Source organism: Haemorhous mexicanus, chromosome 17 (assembly GCF_027477595.1).
Source record: "Haemorhous mexicanus isolate bHaeMex1 chromosome 17, bHaeMex1.pri, whole genome shotgun sequence".
Taxonomy (NCBI): Eukaryota; Metazoa; Chordata; class Aves; order Passeriformes; family Fringillidae; genus Haemorhous; species Haemorhous mexicanus.
In genome coordinates, this window is record NC_082357.1 from 584,111 (window position 1) to 599,533 (window position 15,423).

Consider the following 15,423-nt stretch of genomic DNA (forward strand, 5'->3'; position numbering starts at 1 on the left):
GTTTGGATGTGACCCCAAATGGGACCCAGCTCTGTAGGAACAGTCCCACAGCCAGCCTGCAGTGATGGCATCTGCCTTCTGGCACAGTTCTGGGAGCAGGGGTGAGACACCCCACACAGACACCCCCGATGGCTGCCTACCCCGTCCTGGGACATGCTGGTTGGAGCAGTAGGCACGGCTGCTCCTGGAGGATGCCCTCGGGCCGGGCTGGGCCGGGCTGGGGGCTCTCTGTGCTGGCTCCCATGAGACCCTGACGCAGAGCCGTCGGCATCCCGCCGGCCCAGGGGATGAGCGGTCCGGTCTGAACAGGTTGTCTCCTTCTGGTCTGGCTATTTATTGCTCCTCTGACTGTTGCTCATGGTATGTGCTGACCGCTCAGCCTGCTCGTGAAAAACAAGAGAATTCCCATCCAAGCTCTGGTGCCAAGCAGGCAGCGACGCCTTTCTTCTGAGCAGGCCTGAGAACCTCTCCTCAGCCCTGGGAGGCAGATGTCTCAAAAGCAGCTCAGACCTGGGAAAGTTGTGGTCCAGGATCAGGCTTTGGCCTCAAACACCCAAACAGCTCATCAGACAGTCCCCAGTCTGCTCCAGAGGCAGAGCCAGCGCAGGCAGGAGAAAAACCTGCCTGTGTTCATGGAGGCAAAAGCAAAGAGCCTCGTGGTCCCACAGCTTTACTCCTAATCAGGAGGCATGGGAGAGCTGCAGATTCTCACAGGACAACACTATAAGGAGAAGGAGGCAGGGTTTGCACCCACAAGGGATAGAACTTTGTGCCTTTTTCCACTGGTTCTAGAAGTGCATATGCTCCAGTAAGCAGCCCAGAGGTATGGAACTTTCAGCAGTTCCTCTTATAGGAAAGGCCAGGAGATGCTAAGCAGAGCCAAGGGCAAAGAGCCACCCCAGGGACAGGCCTACGACAAGCCCCAGGAGTCCTGGCAAGGCGCCTGCAACTGACTGGAGGCACAGGGCTGTGATGCTGAACTGATTCCCAGAGCCCACTGAGCAGTAGCCAAGCTGATGCACCCTGTAGGAAGAAAGATCTTTTTTTGGTAAGATTGAAATCATTCACATCTGTTCAGATGTGTCCACCTGCATAGGAGAGATCTTGAGATAACAGATACCGTGACCCTGCTTTTTTTTCATGTGGTCTTTCAGAGATGCTGGCAGCACCAGGAGCAATTTTAGCACTTGTAAACCATCCTCCCATATGGGAAAAACTTCCCACACCATCAGCTAATGCTGTCTGGTGGAGAGCAGATTGCACTCCAAATGCCAGAAGCATTGATAGTTCGGGGGACTCTGCTCACTGGCAACCGACAGTCGGCAGGTGAGCAGCTCCTCCTCCTCAGAAGGGTTTGGGGGCTCACCCCGCAGGCTGGTCCCTGCACATCTTCCCTGCCTGATGCCAGGTGGTGCGAAGGGCAGGGACAGCATGATGCCAGTGGCTCAGCATCCTCTACAGTGCAGCTGAGTACAGGTAGGGCTGCTAGCAGGGGTCACTGGTGACGCAGAGGTGGGACTGGGTTGCCCTCAGGTCTTTGGCTTTGGTGGTGTCAGGGGAAACCAGGGCGTTTCCTGGGGTTCATGTCTCCTCATGGGTCTGCCTCAGGCTTGGGAAAGTCACTTCTGGGGCTTCTTCCTTCTCCTCCTGTGCACCTTCCTGCCCAGCTGGGGTGAATGACAACAAGGCTGGATCAAGGGGACCCCCCACAGCACGGCCACAGTCATGCTATGTGACACGGGTACTACGAGGGAGCAGTGCCCCTCAAGGCCCCAGCCCAGGGCGTCTGGCCCTGATGATCACTGGTGGACTGCCCAGGGCAGCCCAGCACATGGGATCCAGCTGGCTGTGCCTGACTCCAGGTGAGGCGGGATGAGGTGAGACTGGCTGGATGCGACGAGCAGCCAGGCGAGATGATGAGAGTCATTTCAGACCTTTTAAATCAAGACTTGGATGTGCCCTTTGCTGCTGAGGTTGAAATCAGGACCCCCCTAGCTTCAAAGAGGGTGAGCATAAAAGGTCAGATTTCTTTACTGTATGTCCCAGGTGAGAGCTACAGCCAGAACTGTCTAACTAGCACAGTGTTCCAGGAAGGAAAATCCTTTCATTATGTGCCCTGAAGTGCTGAACAGAAAAAGCTTAAATACAAATTAGTTTTTTACGGGGAGAAATACATACTGACCCAGGCAAGCTGATGAGGATTAAAACATTCTCCTCACACTTACTGGGAAAGGATAACATTCACCATCTGGCCTGAAGGGAACTTCTGGTTCTTTTTTGGCACCCTAATCTGAATGCACAGAGTCTATGGGTTCAATCTGGGTCAAAAGGCTCTGGTGCTGTCTGGGGGAAACCTCTAAAATCCCCATCATTACTTTTTCCCTACAATTTAATTTGTTGGGAAATTGCATAGGCAGAAAAATAATATAGTTTCAAGGTAAGTGTGATCTAAAAAAGTTTCCTGCTGATGCCAAATGCAGTTGCTTCTGGCATTTGTCTCTGCACCCATCTTTCATGCCTTCCCACCTCCAGACGAGGTGCATTTAACAGTCTGGCACTGGCTTAATGACAGACGGTGCCAAAGCTGGTATCTCTGGATCTTAGTGGCAGCTACTCAATGGCTTATCTTTGTGTGTTTCTCTATCTGCTCTGCCTTGAGGTTTTACCCTGTTGGAGGCTGGGGTGTTTTTGGACTTGTCCTTCTGATCATGGCTTGCACCTTGAGATCAAATTGAAGAGCTTTTAAGAGAGAAGAAAAAGAACTTCATGTTCTCTGAATCCTTGCCCTGGGCATTCCCTGGCTGTGCTCCAACAGCTCTTGGGGCACAGCAGAGCCATCCTCCCCCTCAGAGCTCAGTGTCAGTGAAGAGGAAGGGAAGAAGCAGGGAAGCCATGATTTGAACTAGAAGTCCACAGGGTTTGTTAGCAGGAATTTGTGCTTTATTTACCAGTGCATTCCTCTATGGCCAGCATTAAGTCCTCACATCCCATGTTTCAGCAGGCTTGCCCAGAGCATGTGAACAAGAGCTCTTATTCTCCTGTGCAGGCATCCACAGTCACCTCCCGTCCGTGCTGCACAGGGGGGAGGTTTGAAAATGGTCTTTCTTAGGCCGATGGGCCACATAGTCCTTGACAGCAGTTTTTAATGAAAAATGGCATAAAAATATAAAATTTTGATGAAGAACAGGGGGGGGGGAAAAAACCTGACTGAATTTTCACAATTCCTTTCCCAATTCCTGTCTCACTATAGTCAGTTGAATGTTTCTAAATTCAGCTATGCTTCAAAAATTTCTGACCAAAAAACATAAGGATGTTTTCAGAAAAATGTTTCTCAGTTTTTCCCTTCTGGTTTGGCCATGTGTTTGACTCACTGAGAGGAGACTCCAGTTGGTTTTTCTGACTAGAACCATTCTTTAAAGAGAACAGCCATTCCCTTAATTGTGGCTGATAAATCTCGTGGGCACAGATGAAGATAAATCACATTTTGAACCCAGAGTACAAATTCTCAGGGTTTAAACATTTGTGTGGTATTTGTTAAGCAATTTGAAGTCTTATTGAAGTAACTGAGCTGGACAACAGGGTTGGACCTGGCCCAGGACAACAACTGTGCCCAGACACTAGGCCTGTATGGAATACGGACAGAGGGGCCTGGATGAATCCCACTTCACACGGAGCACTCACGGAGGATATATCCTTTCTTCTTTGCAGGACACCTTTGGTTGTGCTTCTTCCACTGCTCCCTTTGGGAGGATGGAGGGACGCTCTGGGCAGCCTTTATATTCCAGGCTGCTAAAACTCCTCATGAAGAACAAATTTGCTTCAGCCCAGAGGAGAGTCATGGAGGACTTTGGACTTCTTGTGTCTGCCGTTGCAGCCTCCAGAGGAAAAAGAGGCTCCTGCCACCCTGGGGTGGCCCGAACGGGACCTCAGGGTTAGCAGTGGCTGGTGCCAAGCTGGAATTCCTGGAGAGCTGCTGGGTGTCCAACGCGTGCCATCCCACCGGGGCACAAATCTTGACAGGAAGCACAGCTCCCTGCCCGGCACCACCCCACTGCTTCTGCCGCAGGCTCTTGCCAGAGGCTCTTTCATGTCCCGTGGCCGGATGCTTGAGGTGGTGCATTCCCCTGCCTCCTATGGAGGTGCTCCGAGCCACACGGCGGTACCGCTCCCTCGGGCTCCGAGCCGTGTGGCGGTACCGTTCCCTCGGGCTCCGAGCCCCGTGGCGGTACCGCTCCCTGGGGCTCCGAGCCGTGTGGCGGTACCGCTCCCTCGGGCTCCGAGCCATGTGGCGGTACCGCTCCCTCGGGCTCCGAGCCCCGTGGCGGTACCGCTCCCTCGGGCTCCCAGCCGTGTGGCGGTACCGCTCCCTCGGGCTCCGAGCCGTGTGGCGGTACCGCTCCCTCGGGCTCCCAGCCCCGTGGCGGTACCGCTCCCTCGGGCTCCGAGCCGTGTGGCGGTACCGCTCCCTCGGGCTCCGAGCCCCGTGGCGGTACCGCTCCCTCGGGCTCCCAGCCGTGTGGCGGTACCGCTCCCTGGGGCTCCGAGCCGTGTGGCGGTACCGCTCCCTCGGGCTCCCAGCCGTGTGGCGGTACCGCTCCCTGGGGCTCCGAGCCGTGTGGCGGTACCGCTCCCTCGGGCTCCCAGCCGTGTGGCGGTACCGCTCCCTCGGGCTCCGAGCCGTGTGGCGGTACCGCTCCCTGGGGCTCCGAGCCCCGTGGCGGTACCGCTCCCTCGGGCTCCCAGCCGTGTGGCGGTACCGCTCCCTCGGGCTCCGAGCCGTGTGGCGGTACCGCTCCCTGGGGCTCCGAGCCCCGTGGCGGTACCGCTCCCTCGGGCTCCCAGCCGTGTGGCGGTACCGCTCCCTCGGGCTCCGAGCCCCGTGGCGGTACCGCTCCCTCGGGCTCCCAGCCCCGTGGCGGTACCGCTCCCTCGGGCTCCGAGCCGTGTGGCGGTACCGCTCCCTCGGGCTCCCAGCCCCGTGGCGGTACCGCTCCCTCGGGCTCCCAGCCGTGTGGCGGTACCGCTCCCTCGGGCTCCCAGCCCCGTGGCGGTACCGCTCCCTCGGGCTCCCAGCCGTGTGGCGGTACCGCTCCCTCGGGCTCCGAGCCGTGTGGCGGCGCCGGGACCCCCCGGACCCAGCGGGTCCAGCCTGCCCCCCCGCACGGCCGCCAGGTGGCGCCACCCTCCCGGGTCAGCGCGGGGCCGGGGCCGGGCCGAGCTCACGGCAGGGCCGGGTCAGCCCTCACGGCAGGGCCGGGCCGAGCTCACGGCGGGGCTGGGGCAGCGCTCACGGCAGGGCCGGGCCGAGCTCATGGCAGGGCCGGGGCAGCGCTCACGGCAGGGCCGGGGCCGGGGCCGGGCCGAGCTCACGGCAGGGCCGGGTCAGCCCTCACGGCAGGGCCGGGCCGAGCTCACGGCAGGGCCGGGCCGAGCTCACGGCGGGGCCGGGGCAGCCCTCTCGGGGAGCGGGTCAGCGCGGACAGCTGTCCCCATGGAGCTCCGTTAGGACACTGCCGTGCCGTGTCTGGCCAGCGGTCCCTTCACCAGAGCCCCAGAGCGGTGTCCGGGAGCAGGCAAAGCCCACGCGTTCCCGCTGAGAAGCCGCGTCCCAGCGCGGTCCAGCAGCCTGGGCAGAGGGCACCTCCCCGCGCAATTCAACCCAGGGCCCTGCTGGGTACCACAGCATCGCAAACACTATCACCATGTCCTTTCTTTGTAGCCTTCTTTATCCAGCTTCATGGCGACGGCTTGACCCACAAGCTGCCTTTGCTGGCTCAAAGAGGTGTTCAGGAAGATTGCTGGCTGCAGTTCCCGGGTGGGAAGGGAGGAGACAAATGTGGGCTCTTTCCTAAAATATGGTTGAAGAGCAGAACACCAAGTGCAGCTCAGTGCTTAATCTCAGCTCCAGGAAGAAATACAGTCTCTGCCCCAATAAAGTAGATAAACTGAGCCAAGGCTGGAGGCTCAGTCCTTTGTTAGTACCATCTCCTGGAGAGAAAGTGTCTTTTGGCAGCAAATGTGATGGAAACAGACCGGACAATGCTTGAGGACACAACCAGCCTCAGAGGGAATCTGATGACTCTTGCAGAATCCTCCAAGAAGCAAATACCTGTACACGATCCAGCATCCATGACAAGGAACTTTTTTCTCTGGCACCACTGTTCTATTTCCTACCTCAGACTCAGAGCTGGCTCTCCAAAGGCTGTCCTGACACAGCATCCCAGGATGCAGCCTTTACTTCCTTTCTCAGCCTTCCTCTGCTCTACTCTGCCTCCTGCTACCTCCTCAAAGGCAGCTCCAAAGCACTCAATGCTGAAATAGAGGAGCTACAAGGAGCCCTGGACATGCTGCTGCTCAGTGGGTGGAATCTTGGAAACTCCAGGGTCCCTGCTGGGGACCCCCAGCAGCTCTGGCAGCACTGGCTCCAAAGCCTCAGCTTTTATCAGTGTCATGCAAGACTCCCCCAGGGGAAAGGTGGAGGTCTTACCTAAAATGGGGGTGGGGGGGTCAGTGAACTTGGTAGGGCACCTTGCTCTCATTCTCTAGCATGGGGAGATCTCCGGTGAAATATACAGGGCAGGAGTTATTTTCATGGCTCTATTAAGAGTGAGCAACTCAAGGTTGGGAGGCCCGACAGGTCCACCTTCGCAGCTCCCTGGAGCAATTGGGAGAGGGAGACGAATGTCGCTTTGTCCATGAGGGGGCAGAGGTAGAGGTCCGGTCTCACGAGAGCAGGCAGGGGTATGGCCCCCTGGAATCCTGATTTTGAGTTGGCAGCCTCGGGTCCTGGCTCTAACCAACATCTTCTGAAGTTGTGGTGAGGGGCCATTAAGGTTTTCAGAGTCTCTGCTGGCTTCTCACCTCACCCCTGATGTCTAGAGACCACTTTGATCTCGGAATTCCATATTGGCTCGCTGGTTTAGGGGTTTATTAATTGCGTTTGGAATAGGGGCTTGCCCCATTGCATTTTGGCTCTAAACTTATCTGCATATCAGCTCCTGGTTCCCTCCCCTCTACCATCTGTGGAGATGCCATCCTCCCACCTGGCCACAAGCAGGGTGATGCTGATACAATAGAGTGAATTCTCAACCATAGATGGCTAACGACCCGATACTTAACAGGTGATTTCAACGAGCAGCTAACAAAAGCACTCCTCTGCCAGAACTGGTTAAACTTGTAATTCTACAACTTTTGGAAAAAAAATGGGTAACCCTTTTTTTGTTCATAACATCTGGTTTCCATGGACCGTGTTTACTGGTGACAAAGCACAGGACGTGGCTGACCTAGTCAGGTTGTCTATGAGCAACCATGTCCCATATCTGGATACCCTTCAGTCCCAGCTTCCAGATACAAGAAGGAGCCTTTCCCATCACATGCTCTGTCATATTGCTGGGACCATGGGCTTCTCTGAGGACCCCACTCTCTTTTTAGGATATCAGTGTGATGCTGGAGAGCAGGGTCTCCTACCATATCCCAGCAGTGGTCCACGGGCCCTTGGTGGTCTGTGTCTCACTTTAGGTGTCCGGTAGGAGGCCAAGGTTCTTTGGGCAGGTCACTGAAACTCCTTGGAAGGAATGGTGGGGCCTACAAAAAGATGGGCAGAATCAGTCCACTGACATTCACTGGTGGGCTTGGACATGGCTGCAACAGCCACATCCCACACATCTGTTTCAGGGTTTGGGTCAGACTCATCCAGACGAAAAAAAAGACTGTTTTGCTGTTGCAAACAGGCCCTGCTTTTTTTTTTTTTTTTTTTCTTCTTTTTTTTTGTGAATGGATTCATTCACCGTCCTCTGAAAGGGCAATTTTAGCCAATGGCCGGTTCGCAAGTGCTGCCTCCCAGCTCCTCGTGATTTGCTCTTCGTGGCTCTGCCTCTGTGATTGGGCTCCCAGTGCCACATGACGCTGTCCCTTCTCCTTGACAGGGTGTCTGACACTTTTAGGCAGAATACCAAACAGCCGAGGAGCAGCCATGTCCCTGGGATGCTGCTGCTGTTAATGTTTGGTTTTAATCACTGAGGGGGAGGGGAAGCTCGTGCACGGCTTTTGTAGATGAGCCAGCAGCCCTTGTGACACCCCTGGAGTGTCAGTGAGTAAAGCCTTACACTCCCTCAAGGAGAGGGGTCAGGGTCCTGCTCTGCCGAGCAGCAAGTGGGCACGTGGTTGGGTTTGCTGTACATGGACACAGTGAAGGAGAACTGCATGGGAGCAGAAAGGAGTCCTGGCTCTTGCACAGAGAAAGCAGAACCCCCACACTTGTACCCAGTAGCCGTGAGGAGATGGTGAGACGAGCCCAACTCTGCCCACCCTGCAGGGCACACGAGGTCAGCACAGGATCACTGAGGTTGGAAAAGACCTCTGAGATCACTGAGCACACTGCACCCTGGCACCATTAGCCTCAGCAGTGTGGCTTGATTTTCATTGCGGTGATGAACGAGGAGCTGGGGGTGCCTGAGGAAGTGGGTCCAGCTCAGCTGGAGCTCCTGACCAGCAGCAGTCAGCAGGATGAGCTCACCAGGGACCTGCTGCTAGACCAAGCAGTGTGTGCAGAGGGACTGGCTTTCTCTGATAGCTCCTGGTGGCCCTGACAGGCTGCAAAGGCGATTGACAACAAATGCTCGGCCTGGAGGAGGAGATGAACACAATTTTGCATGCTGAAAAAATTTTAGCCTGAGCTTTAAAGGTTGAGGAAGGCAATTACTGCCTCCAGTCCATTTTCTGCCTTTCTAGGAATGATGAGTGATGGGCCTAGGTCATCACCTGGGCCTGAGTCAGATATCTCAGGAGTTGGCACTGAACATCTGTGAGCTCTGGCCCTGTGAATCTGAGTTACCCTGGCAGAGCTGGCATGCTGACAGAAACTGCATTCCTGGACACCGGCCTTAGTTGAGGGGACATGAGCACACGGGGAGAGGCAGGGCAGAAAATGGGGGTGAAATAAGCTTTGCCAATGAGACAAAGAGTTAGCCTGCTGCCGGTGTCAAAACCAAACTGGGATGTGAAAGAGGAATGGAAAGGTGACTTCATCCCATCGAGTCAAATGTCAGGAGCCATCCTGAACTCATTCTCTCTCCCAGGAGAATCTGGTTAATCTAAATCTGGGGTTCATGCGTGGGAAAGCAATTCCCCAAGTGATAGAAGGGCCTTGACATTCAGAAGGAAGAGATGGAGACCTCTGCAAACCTGAGAGAGGGGCTCTTTGCTTCAGTCAGGCTTTGTAGGGACTACAAGGAAGAGATCCAGCTGTGATCCAGCCAAGGGAGCTGCCCCTAAACAGCACATGGTGTTGGAGCAGGTGAGCTCTGGCCAGTGCTGGCTGTGGAGAGGAAAGCTGCCTTTGCTTTCCCGTAGTGCCGAGGGACATGTGCCGGCAGGGCACGGAACATCCATCGGGTCCTGTGGAACCTCCTTCATCACCTGTGCTCTGCCCTGCCTGAAGGAAGAAGCGGTTAAAGGGCTGATCCTTCAGATAAACGCCTGCTTCAGAGTGGGGACACAGTGTGAAGGGACACTGCAAAGCGTGGGGCTCACTGCAGCTCCGCAGGGCATGGGCATGGCTCCCCTGCCAGCACCAGGCGAGTGGAGGAACAGCTGGGTGCCCAGGAGTGGGGGTGCGCAGCCCTGTCAGTGAGTGCCCATGGCTGTGCATGACTTTTGACAGTGTAATGACAGGAGGGACCCGAGGTAGAGGATGGCACCCACCCTCAGTGCTCCAGCCCTTCTCCCAGGCCATGACCTCAGAATGCACTGGGAAAGCCCATGTCTTCAGAGGCTGGCACCCCCCCCATCTCGGGGTCCTGCCGGTTCTGCCCCTTTCCCCTGCAGCTCAACCCTTAATCGCAAGCAGCTTGGGGAGATAATGCAATAACCACACCAAAGAATCAGGCTTGTTCCCCTTTGTTTGCTCCTCTTTGAGGCTCGGCAGTTGAGGAGAGCCGTCACGCTCACGGCCCCGCCGTCACACGTCCGACTCGCTGCCTCCCAGGGCAGCCAAACTCCTCGGCAGGAGGGCACCAGCACCAGGTGACCGTGGTCCAGCGCTGTGGAAGGTTGGCAAAGCAGAGCTGGGTGGGCTGGCATGCGGGGCTGCCCTCTGCTCCCCAGCCCCGGCCCTCACTGAGCGCCTTGGCTCTCAGCTCTCACGCTTTCACCTCCAGACAAGCCATCATCTCAAGCGGGACCACTGAGTTCTCCCCAGAGATGGAGGCAGCTCCCCTCCTCCCTCCAGCACATGGCATGAAGGCTTTTAGGCTGGTTTTCGCTGAGTTCACACAAATCTCGCCTTCCCCTTTCCCAGCCCCCCTCCCGGCGCAACTGAACTCAGCCATTGAGCCCAGCGAATGGTTTATTTCCCAGGTTAGCACAAAGCAGGGGTCTCTGTGTGCCCCTGGAACCAGCAGAACAAAACGCACAAAGACGTTAGAGGGCCATTTGTAACCAAATCCCAACACACCAGATACTGTTGGGATTATGTCAGAAATATTTTCCCAGAATGCCTTCCCCCCATGCTCCCTCCTACAGATGTTCGGCCCCCACACCACAGATGTTGTTCCTCTTGCAAAATGAGCTTTCCCCTTTCTCTCTGAAATGCCCCTGATGTTTTGCACATTGTCTTTGTCGAAGTCTCGTTTTCACCCTGCCCTCTGCATCTCCCCCTTCCCCGATCCCTCACTGACAAATGTGTGGAAAGGCCAACCTGCCTCCTCAAACAGGGATGAGGGGATGGCTGCAGGGCTCTGCAGGGATGTGGGCTACGGGATGTCGCTGTCCCTCTTGCCTTGTCCCCACCATGCCCACCTCAATGGCTCTCTCCCTGTTTCAGCTTCAATCTGCGACCTCCAGGCTCTGCAGACCTGCTTCATGGGACTTGCTGGACCTCAGTTCCCTCAGACGATGACGGAGGGATACAAGCCAGACCCCTTGGAGGGTCCTGGTGCCTTCCCATGGGCTTGGTGTCATGCTGCTCTCCTGTGCTGCATGCTAAGCTGGACAGGGGCAGGGTCTCCTTGCGGCTCCACAGCTGCCTTGGGGGAGAACATCTCTTCACTGGCCAGGGCCTTTGGCAGCAGGGATTTTTCCTCAGAGATGCCGGGCACATTTTGAGCACGTTTCAGACACATTTCATTCACCAGCGGGAATGGCCAGACCTTCCCCTGCAGCACCAGCAGCCCAGGCAGAACACGCAAGGGGATGGCCTGGCAGCCCGTCAGGGCCGTGCTCCGAGCCCTGTGACCGACTGACAGACAGATCTCTGTCGGCAGCGGGCTCACACTGCCGGTGCCCTCGCTCTCCGGTGCCGGGCTCCTCCCCAGCCCGGCTGTCGGAGCCCGCCCGTGGGGAGCTGTCCCGTCTCTGCCCTGCCCTGGCTCCGTGAGCTCCGGCGGGAGTGCGGGGATCGGCCTGGCAGCAGCGCAGGAGCTGCGGGCACTGCCCGCCACCGCAGGCCCTGCTGCCCCCGCACACCCCAGCGGCGCTGCGGGCAGGGATGCGGTCCGGGGCTCCCTCGCGGCAGCAGGTCGGGGCGCAGGGCTTGTCTCCATCCTTCCCTCTGCTAGTAGCGGCAGCCGAGAAAAAACATTTGTTCCGACACGCGCGGGGCTGCCAAGCTGTGTCAGGCGCTTTGATGGCCGGGGCAGCAACCTCGAGCGCTTCCTCTGCCAGCGGGAGAGCCGAGTCCAAGAGCCGCAGAGCGCGGAATCTCCCAAGGACTTCAGGTGACACCTCCAGTCCGGGACAGCGCAGCTCTTTTATGCGTTACGAGACATTTCTCTCCCGTCGGTATTTTTCTCTCTCCCCAACAGGTTATAGTTATAACACGCAAGGAAATCCCACAGCGGAATCCCGGAGAGACAGAAACCGGAGGAGCTGTCCCGACTTTTGGGGCATCTCGTGATTTACGCCAGCGTGGCCCAGGCAAAGCCCTTTACTCAGCACCTGCTCTGAGTAAGAATCCGAATTTCCGCTGGTCTCCCAGAGAGCTGGAGTGCAGCAGGGGTTTTTCTTCAAAGATAGAGTTTATTGCTAAAAATGTTTTGATCAGTGATAGCTCATATTTACATTGATATGTTTTAAAAGGAATATTCAAGTAAACATTTCCAATAGTTTCTGGCATAATCTCTAGCTTTTTTTTTTTCCTATACACAAACGTTAAAAATAAATAAACTGTACACAGAAAATTTCCTTTAACATCTCTACACCACTATATGTATTCCCACACAAAAAAAAACAATTCCACTCTTTCATAGATTTGTACTTTTCTTTAAAATTTCCTTCTTAATTAATTGTTGTACACTTTTTTAAAAAAACACTAGAGAGCTTGGCAAATTAGTTCAAACATCAGTGACAAGGTCTGAAGAAGATTAAAAAAATACAGCACAGAGAAACAACCGTTCGGGGATGCTGTGGTTCTTGTTTTTCTTTTTTTACACCCTCTGCCCCTTTTCTCCTTTTGATAAAAACATCTTTACAAGAAATTTCTGCCCTTCCCTTCGGCAGGGAAGCGCTTGGGTTCTGTGGGGATGGGTTTAAAATGTGGTCCTATGTCTTTAAAATAATAATAATAACAATAATAATTATAATAATAATAAAAAAACCAGCTGCAATTTCCCCCCCTTTTCCTTTAAAATCTCTCTATTTACAAGGCTGGTAGGTTTTTTTTTCCTTTTTTTAAGTTTTTTTTTTTAATTTTCCTTTTGTTAGAAGGCTATATACGTATAAAAATAGACATCTGATTGTAGTGCTTTACTGTGCCTTTGGCCTGCCCTGCAGTTCCTGGGTTCGCTTTCCCCCCTTTTGAATAAAATAATATTAAAAGAAGTCCAAGTGAAAAAAAAAAATTAACAAAAAAAAAAACAACTACAACAACAAAAAAAAAAAAAAAAAAAAACACCCGAACAAACCCCCCCCAAATTAACAAAAAAAAAAAAAAAAAAAAAAAAAAAACCCAAAAACCAACCAAAAAAAAACCCCACAAAAAATAAAATCCTCCAAAGCGGTTCGTCTTCTCCCACTTCGCTCTGGGGGGTGGGAAAAAAACCACCTCCCAAAAAAACTATCCGAACCCCCCCCCCCCCCAAAAAAAAAAAAAAACACCAAAAAAAACACCCGAAAAACCTCCCCCCCGCCCCTCCGCTAAAGTGATCCGGAGGAGGAGGGCGGCAGTGCAAGGGACCGGGCCGGCTTAGCAGGAGCACTTGCACTCGGAGATGAGCGGGTACTGCACGGGGATCCAGGTGCAGTACTTCTGACTGGACCAGCCCTGGCAGTGCCAGCGCAGGAAGGTCTTGGTGACCGACTTGACGGGCTTGCAGAACATGCCCTCGGGCAGCGAGCAGGACTTCTCGGCCAGGCAGTTGCCCTCCTTGATGTAGCGCGGCCAGAAGCGCACCCCCAGGTCCTTCCAGGCGTAGAAGACGGGGCAGTGGGTGTGCGCCCACAGCCACTGCAGCACCTTCCGCCGCGCCTTCTTGCCCAGCCGCAAGCGCGGGCCCCGGGGCGGCCCCAGCTCCAGCCGCCGCAGCTCGGCCGGCAGCGCCGCCCGCCCCCGCCCCGCCGCCGCCGCGGCGCCCGAGGCGTTGGCCGGCCCCGGCACGGCCACGGCCATGAAGCCGGGGTCGAAATGGCTGCCCAGCTTCTTCCTCAGCGTCCTCTCGTCCAGGTCCTGCTCCTTGGGGTCGTACTCGGGGTCCGGGTGCTCCACGATGTCCTTGACGGGCAGGTTGTCGCTGGGCGAGGGTCGCAGGCGCAGGAAGGGCTGCCCGCCCGCCGGCAGCCCCAGGCAGAGGCAGAGCAGCAGCGCCCGGATCGCCGTCATGCTCCGGGCGGGCCCCGGCGCTGCTCCCGGCGGCCTCGGCTCCTAGCGCTGCCCGGCGGCGCCCGCCGGCTCCCGGGGGCTCATAAATAGGCAGAGACACCAGTGTCCGGCGGGGCCCGTTACTTTAAATAGCCCGGCCGGGGTTGTGTGACAGCCGCATCTGAGGCTCGCCCCGCGCCCGCGGCCGCTGGCTCTCGGGGCTCCCCGCCGGGCCGGCTCCAGCCGCGGTCGGCAGCGCCGGGGGGTCCGAGCCTCCCCCGCGGGGGAGGGCAGGGCACGGCGGCGACCGAGCCTTCCTCCTCCTCCTCCTCCTCCTCTGCCGCCGCCGCCGCTCTCGCTCGCTCGCTCCCCCCCAAAATTCACAGCGGACTCGTCTCCATCGCCATGGTGACAGCTGGGCCGAGCCCCACGACAGCTCGTCTAGACGGTGTGACAGGGTTTGGCGTGAGACCGGAGCCCGAGAATAAAACCCTCCTTTATAGCCGGGCGCGCCGGGCGAGGGGGCGGGAGGAGGGTCACGGCGCCGGGGCGCTCGGGCGGCCCCTGCGCGGGCACGGCCGGGGCACGGGGCTCAGGCGGCGGCGGGTGGCGGCGGCAGCGCCCGCGGCCCAGCCGGGTTCCTCCTCATGGCGAGCGGCGGGGGCGGCCCGCGGGCCCCCGGGGCATCCTCGGCGTGATGGGGCTGGGGGGCCGGAGGGTGTCCCCGGCACCGGCGAGGCGGCGCGTCCCGATTTCCTGGCGGCTCCTCGGCGGGGACGGGCAGGGGCGGGCTCGGCCGTCGCTCAGCAGCCCCGGCGACCCATGCCGGTGCCGCTGTTGCTGCCGCTGCTCCGGGAACCCGGTCGTCCGCACCGCGCTCAGCACATCCAGCGGCGCCGCTCCGTGCCCTATGCTGCCTGCTCGGCTCGGCTCGGCTCGGCTCGGCTCGGCGCGGTGCAGTGCAGTGCAGTGCAGTGCAGCCAGGCCCGGCTCGGTGTCACCCGATGTCGCAGCGTCCCGCTTGCCGCCGCCTCCCGCCCGCCGCGCTCTGCCGCGCCGCCGCTGCCGCCCAAGTTAAATACGCGCCCGGCGCGGCCGCCCCGCCCCTCTGTCACTTTCACCGCGCGCTGAGTGACAGCCGGGTCCTGCCGCCACCCCCCGGAGCCGCCCACCTCCCTCCGGAGCCGCGTCCCACCTGCGCTGCCGGCCCGAGCTCGCCGGGAGCTGTCACCCTAGCAGCGGGCACGGCACGAGCATGGAGGCGATGGCCCCGGAGCAGCGGGGCGCTGCACCAACCCGGGGGCCGGGCACCGGCGGGACCCCGGGTAATGGGACCCTCACTCTGCCTCTGTCTTCTACAGCTGCTTTGCTGCCCCATGTCTGCTTCTCCACAAGAACCCAGCCGCCATCAAATCACCTTCCAGCTTTACGCAGAGCTTTAGTAGAACAGGGTGCCATGTCCTTAGAAGCCGTCTGGGACACAGCACACCAGGGTAGGACCACTCCAGCATCAGCATCTCAGCACCCTCTGCAAGGAATTGCAGCCTTCCAGGAGCGTCATTCTCACTCTGGAGAAAGTGTCCCTGCATCCCTCAGTGCAACATGGTGTGATAACCAGCCAGGTTAAAGCA

General features: G+C 57.3%; 1 protein-coding gene across 1 annotated transcript; it reads right to left on the reverse strand.

The window, feature by feature from the left end:
• Positions 1–13,079: 13,079 nt before the first annotated feature.
• On the reverse strand, positions 13,080–14,090 carry LOC132335440 (noggin-2-like). Its single transcript, XM_059861996.1, has one exon. The coding sequence runs from the start codon at positions 13,811–13,813 to the stop codon at positions 13,181–13,183; it is 633 nt and encodes a 210-aa protein (XP_059717979.1). The 5' UTR covers positions 13,814–14,090; the 3' UTR covers positions 13,080–13,180.
• Positions 14,091–15,423: the final 1,333 nt, after the last annotated feature.

Coding starts and splice junctions, on each gene's coding strand:
- LOC132335440 (XM_059861996.1), bottom strand. CDS start 13,813: ATGACGGCGATCCGGGCGCTGCTGCTCTGCCTCTGCCTGGGGCTGCCG.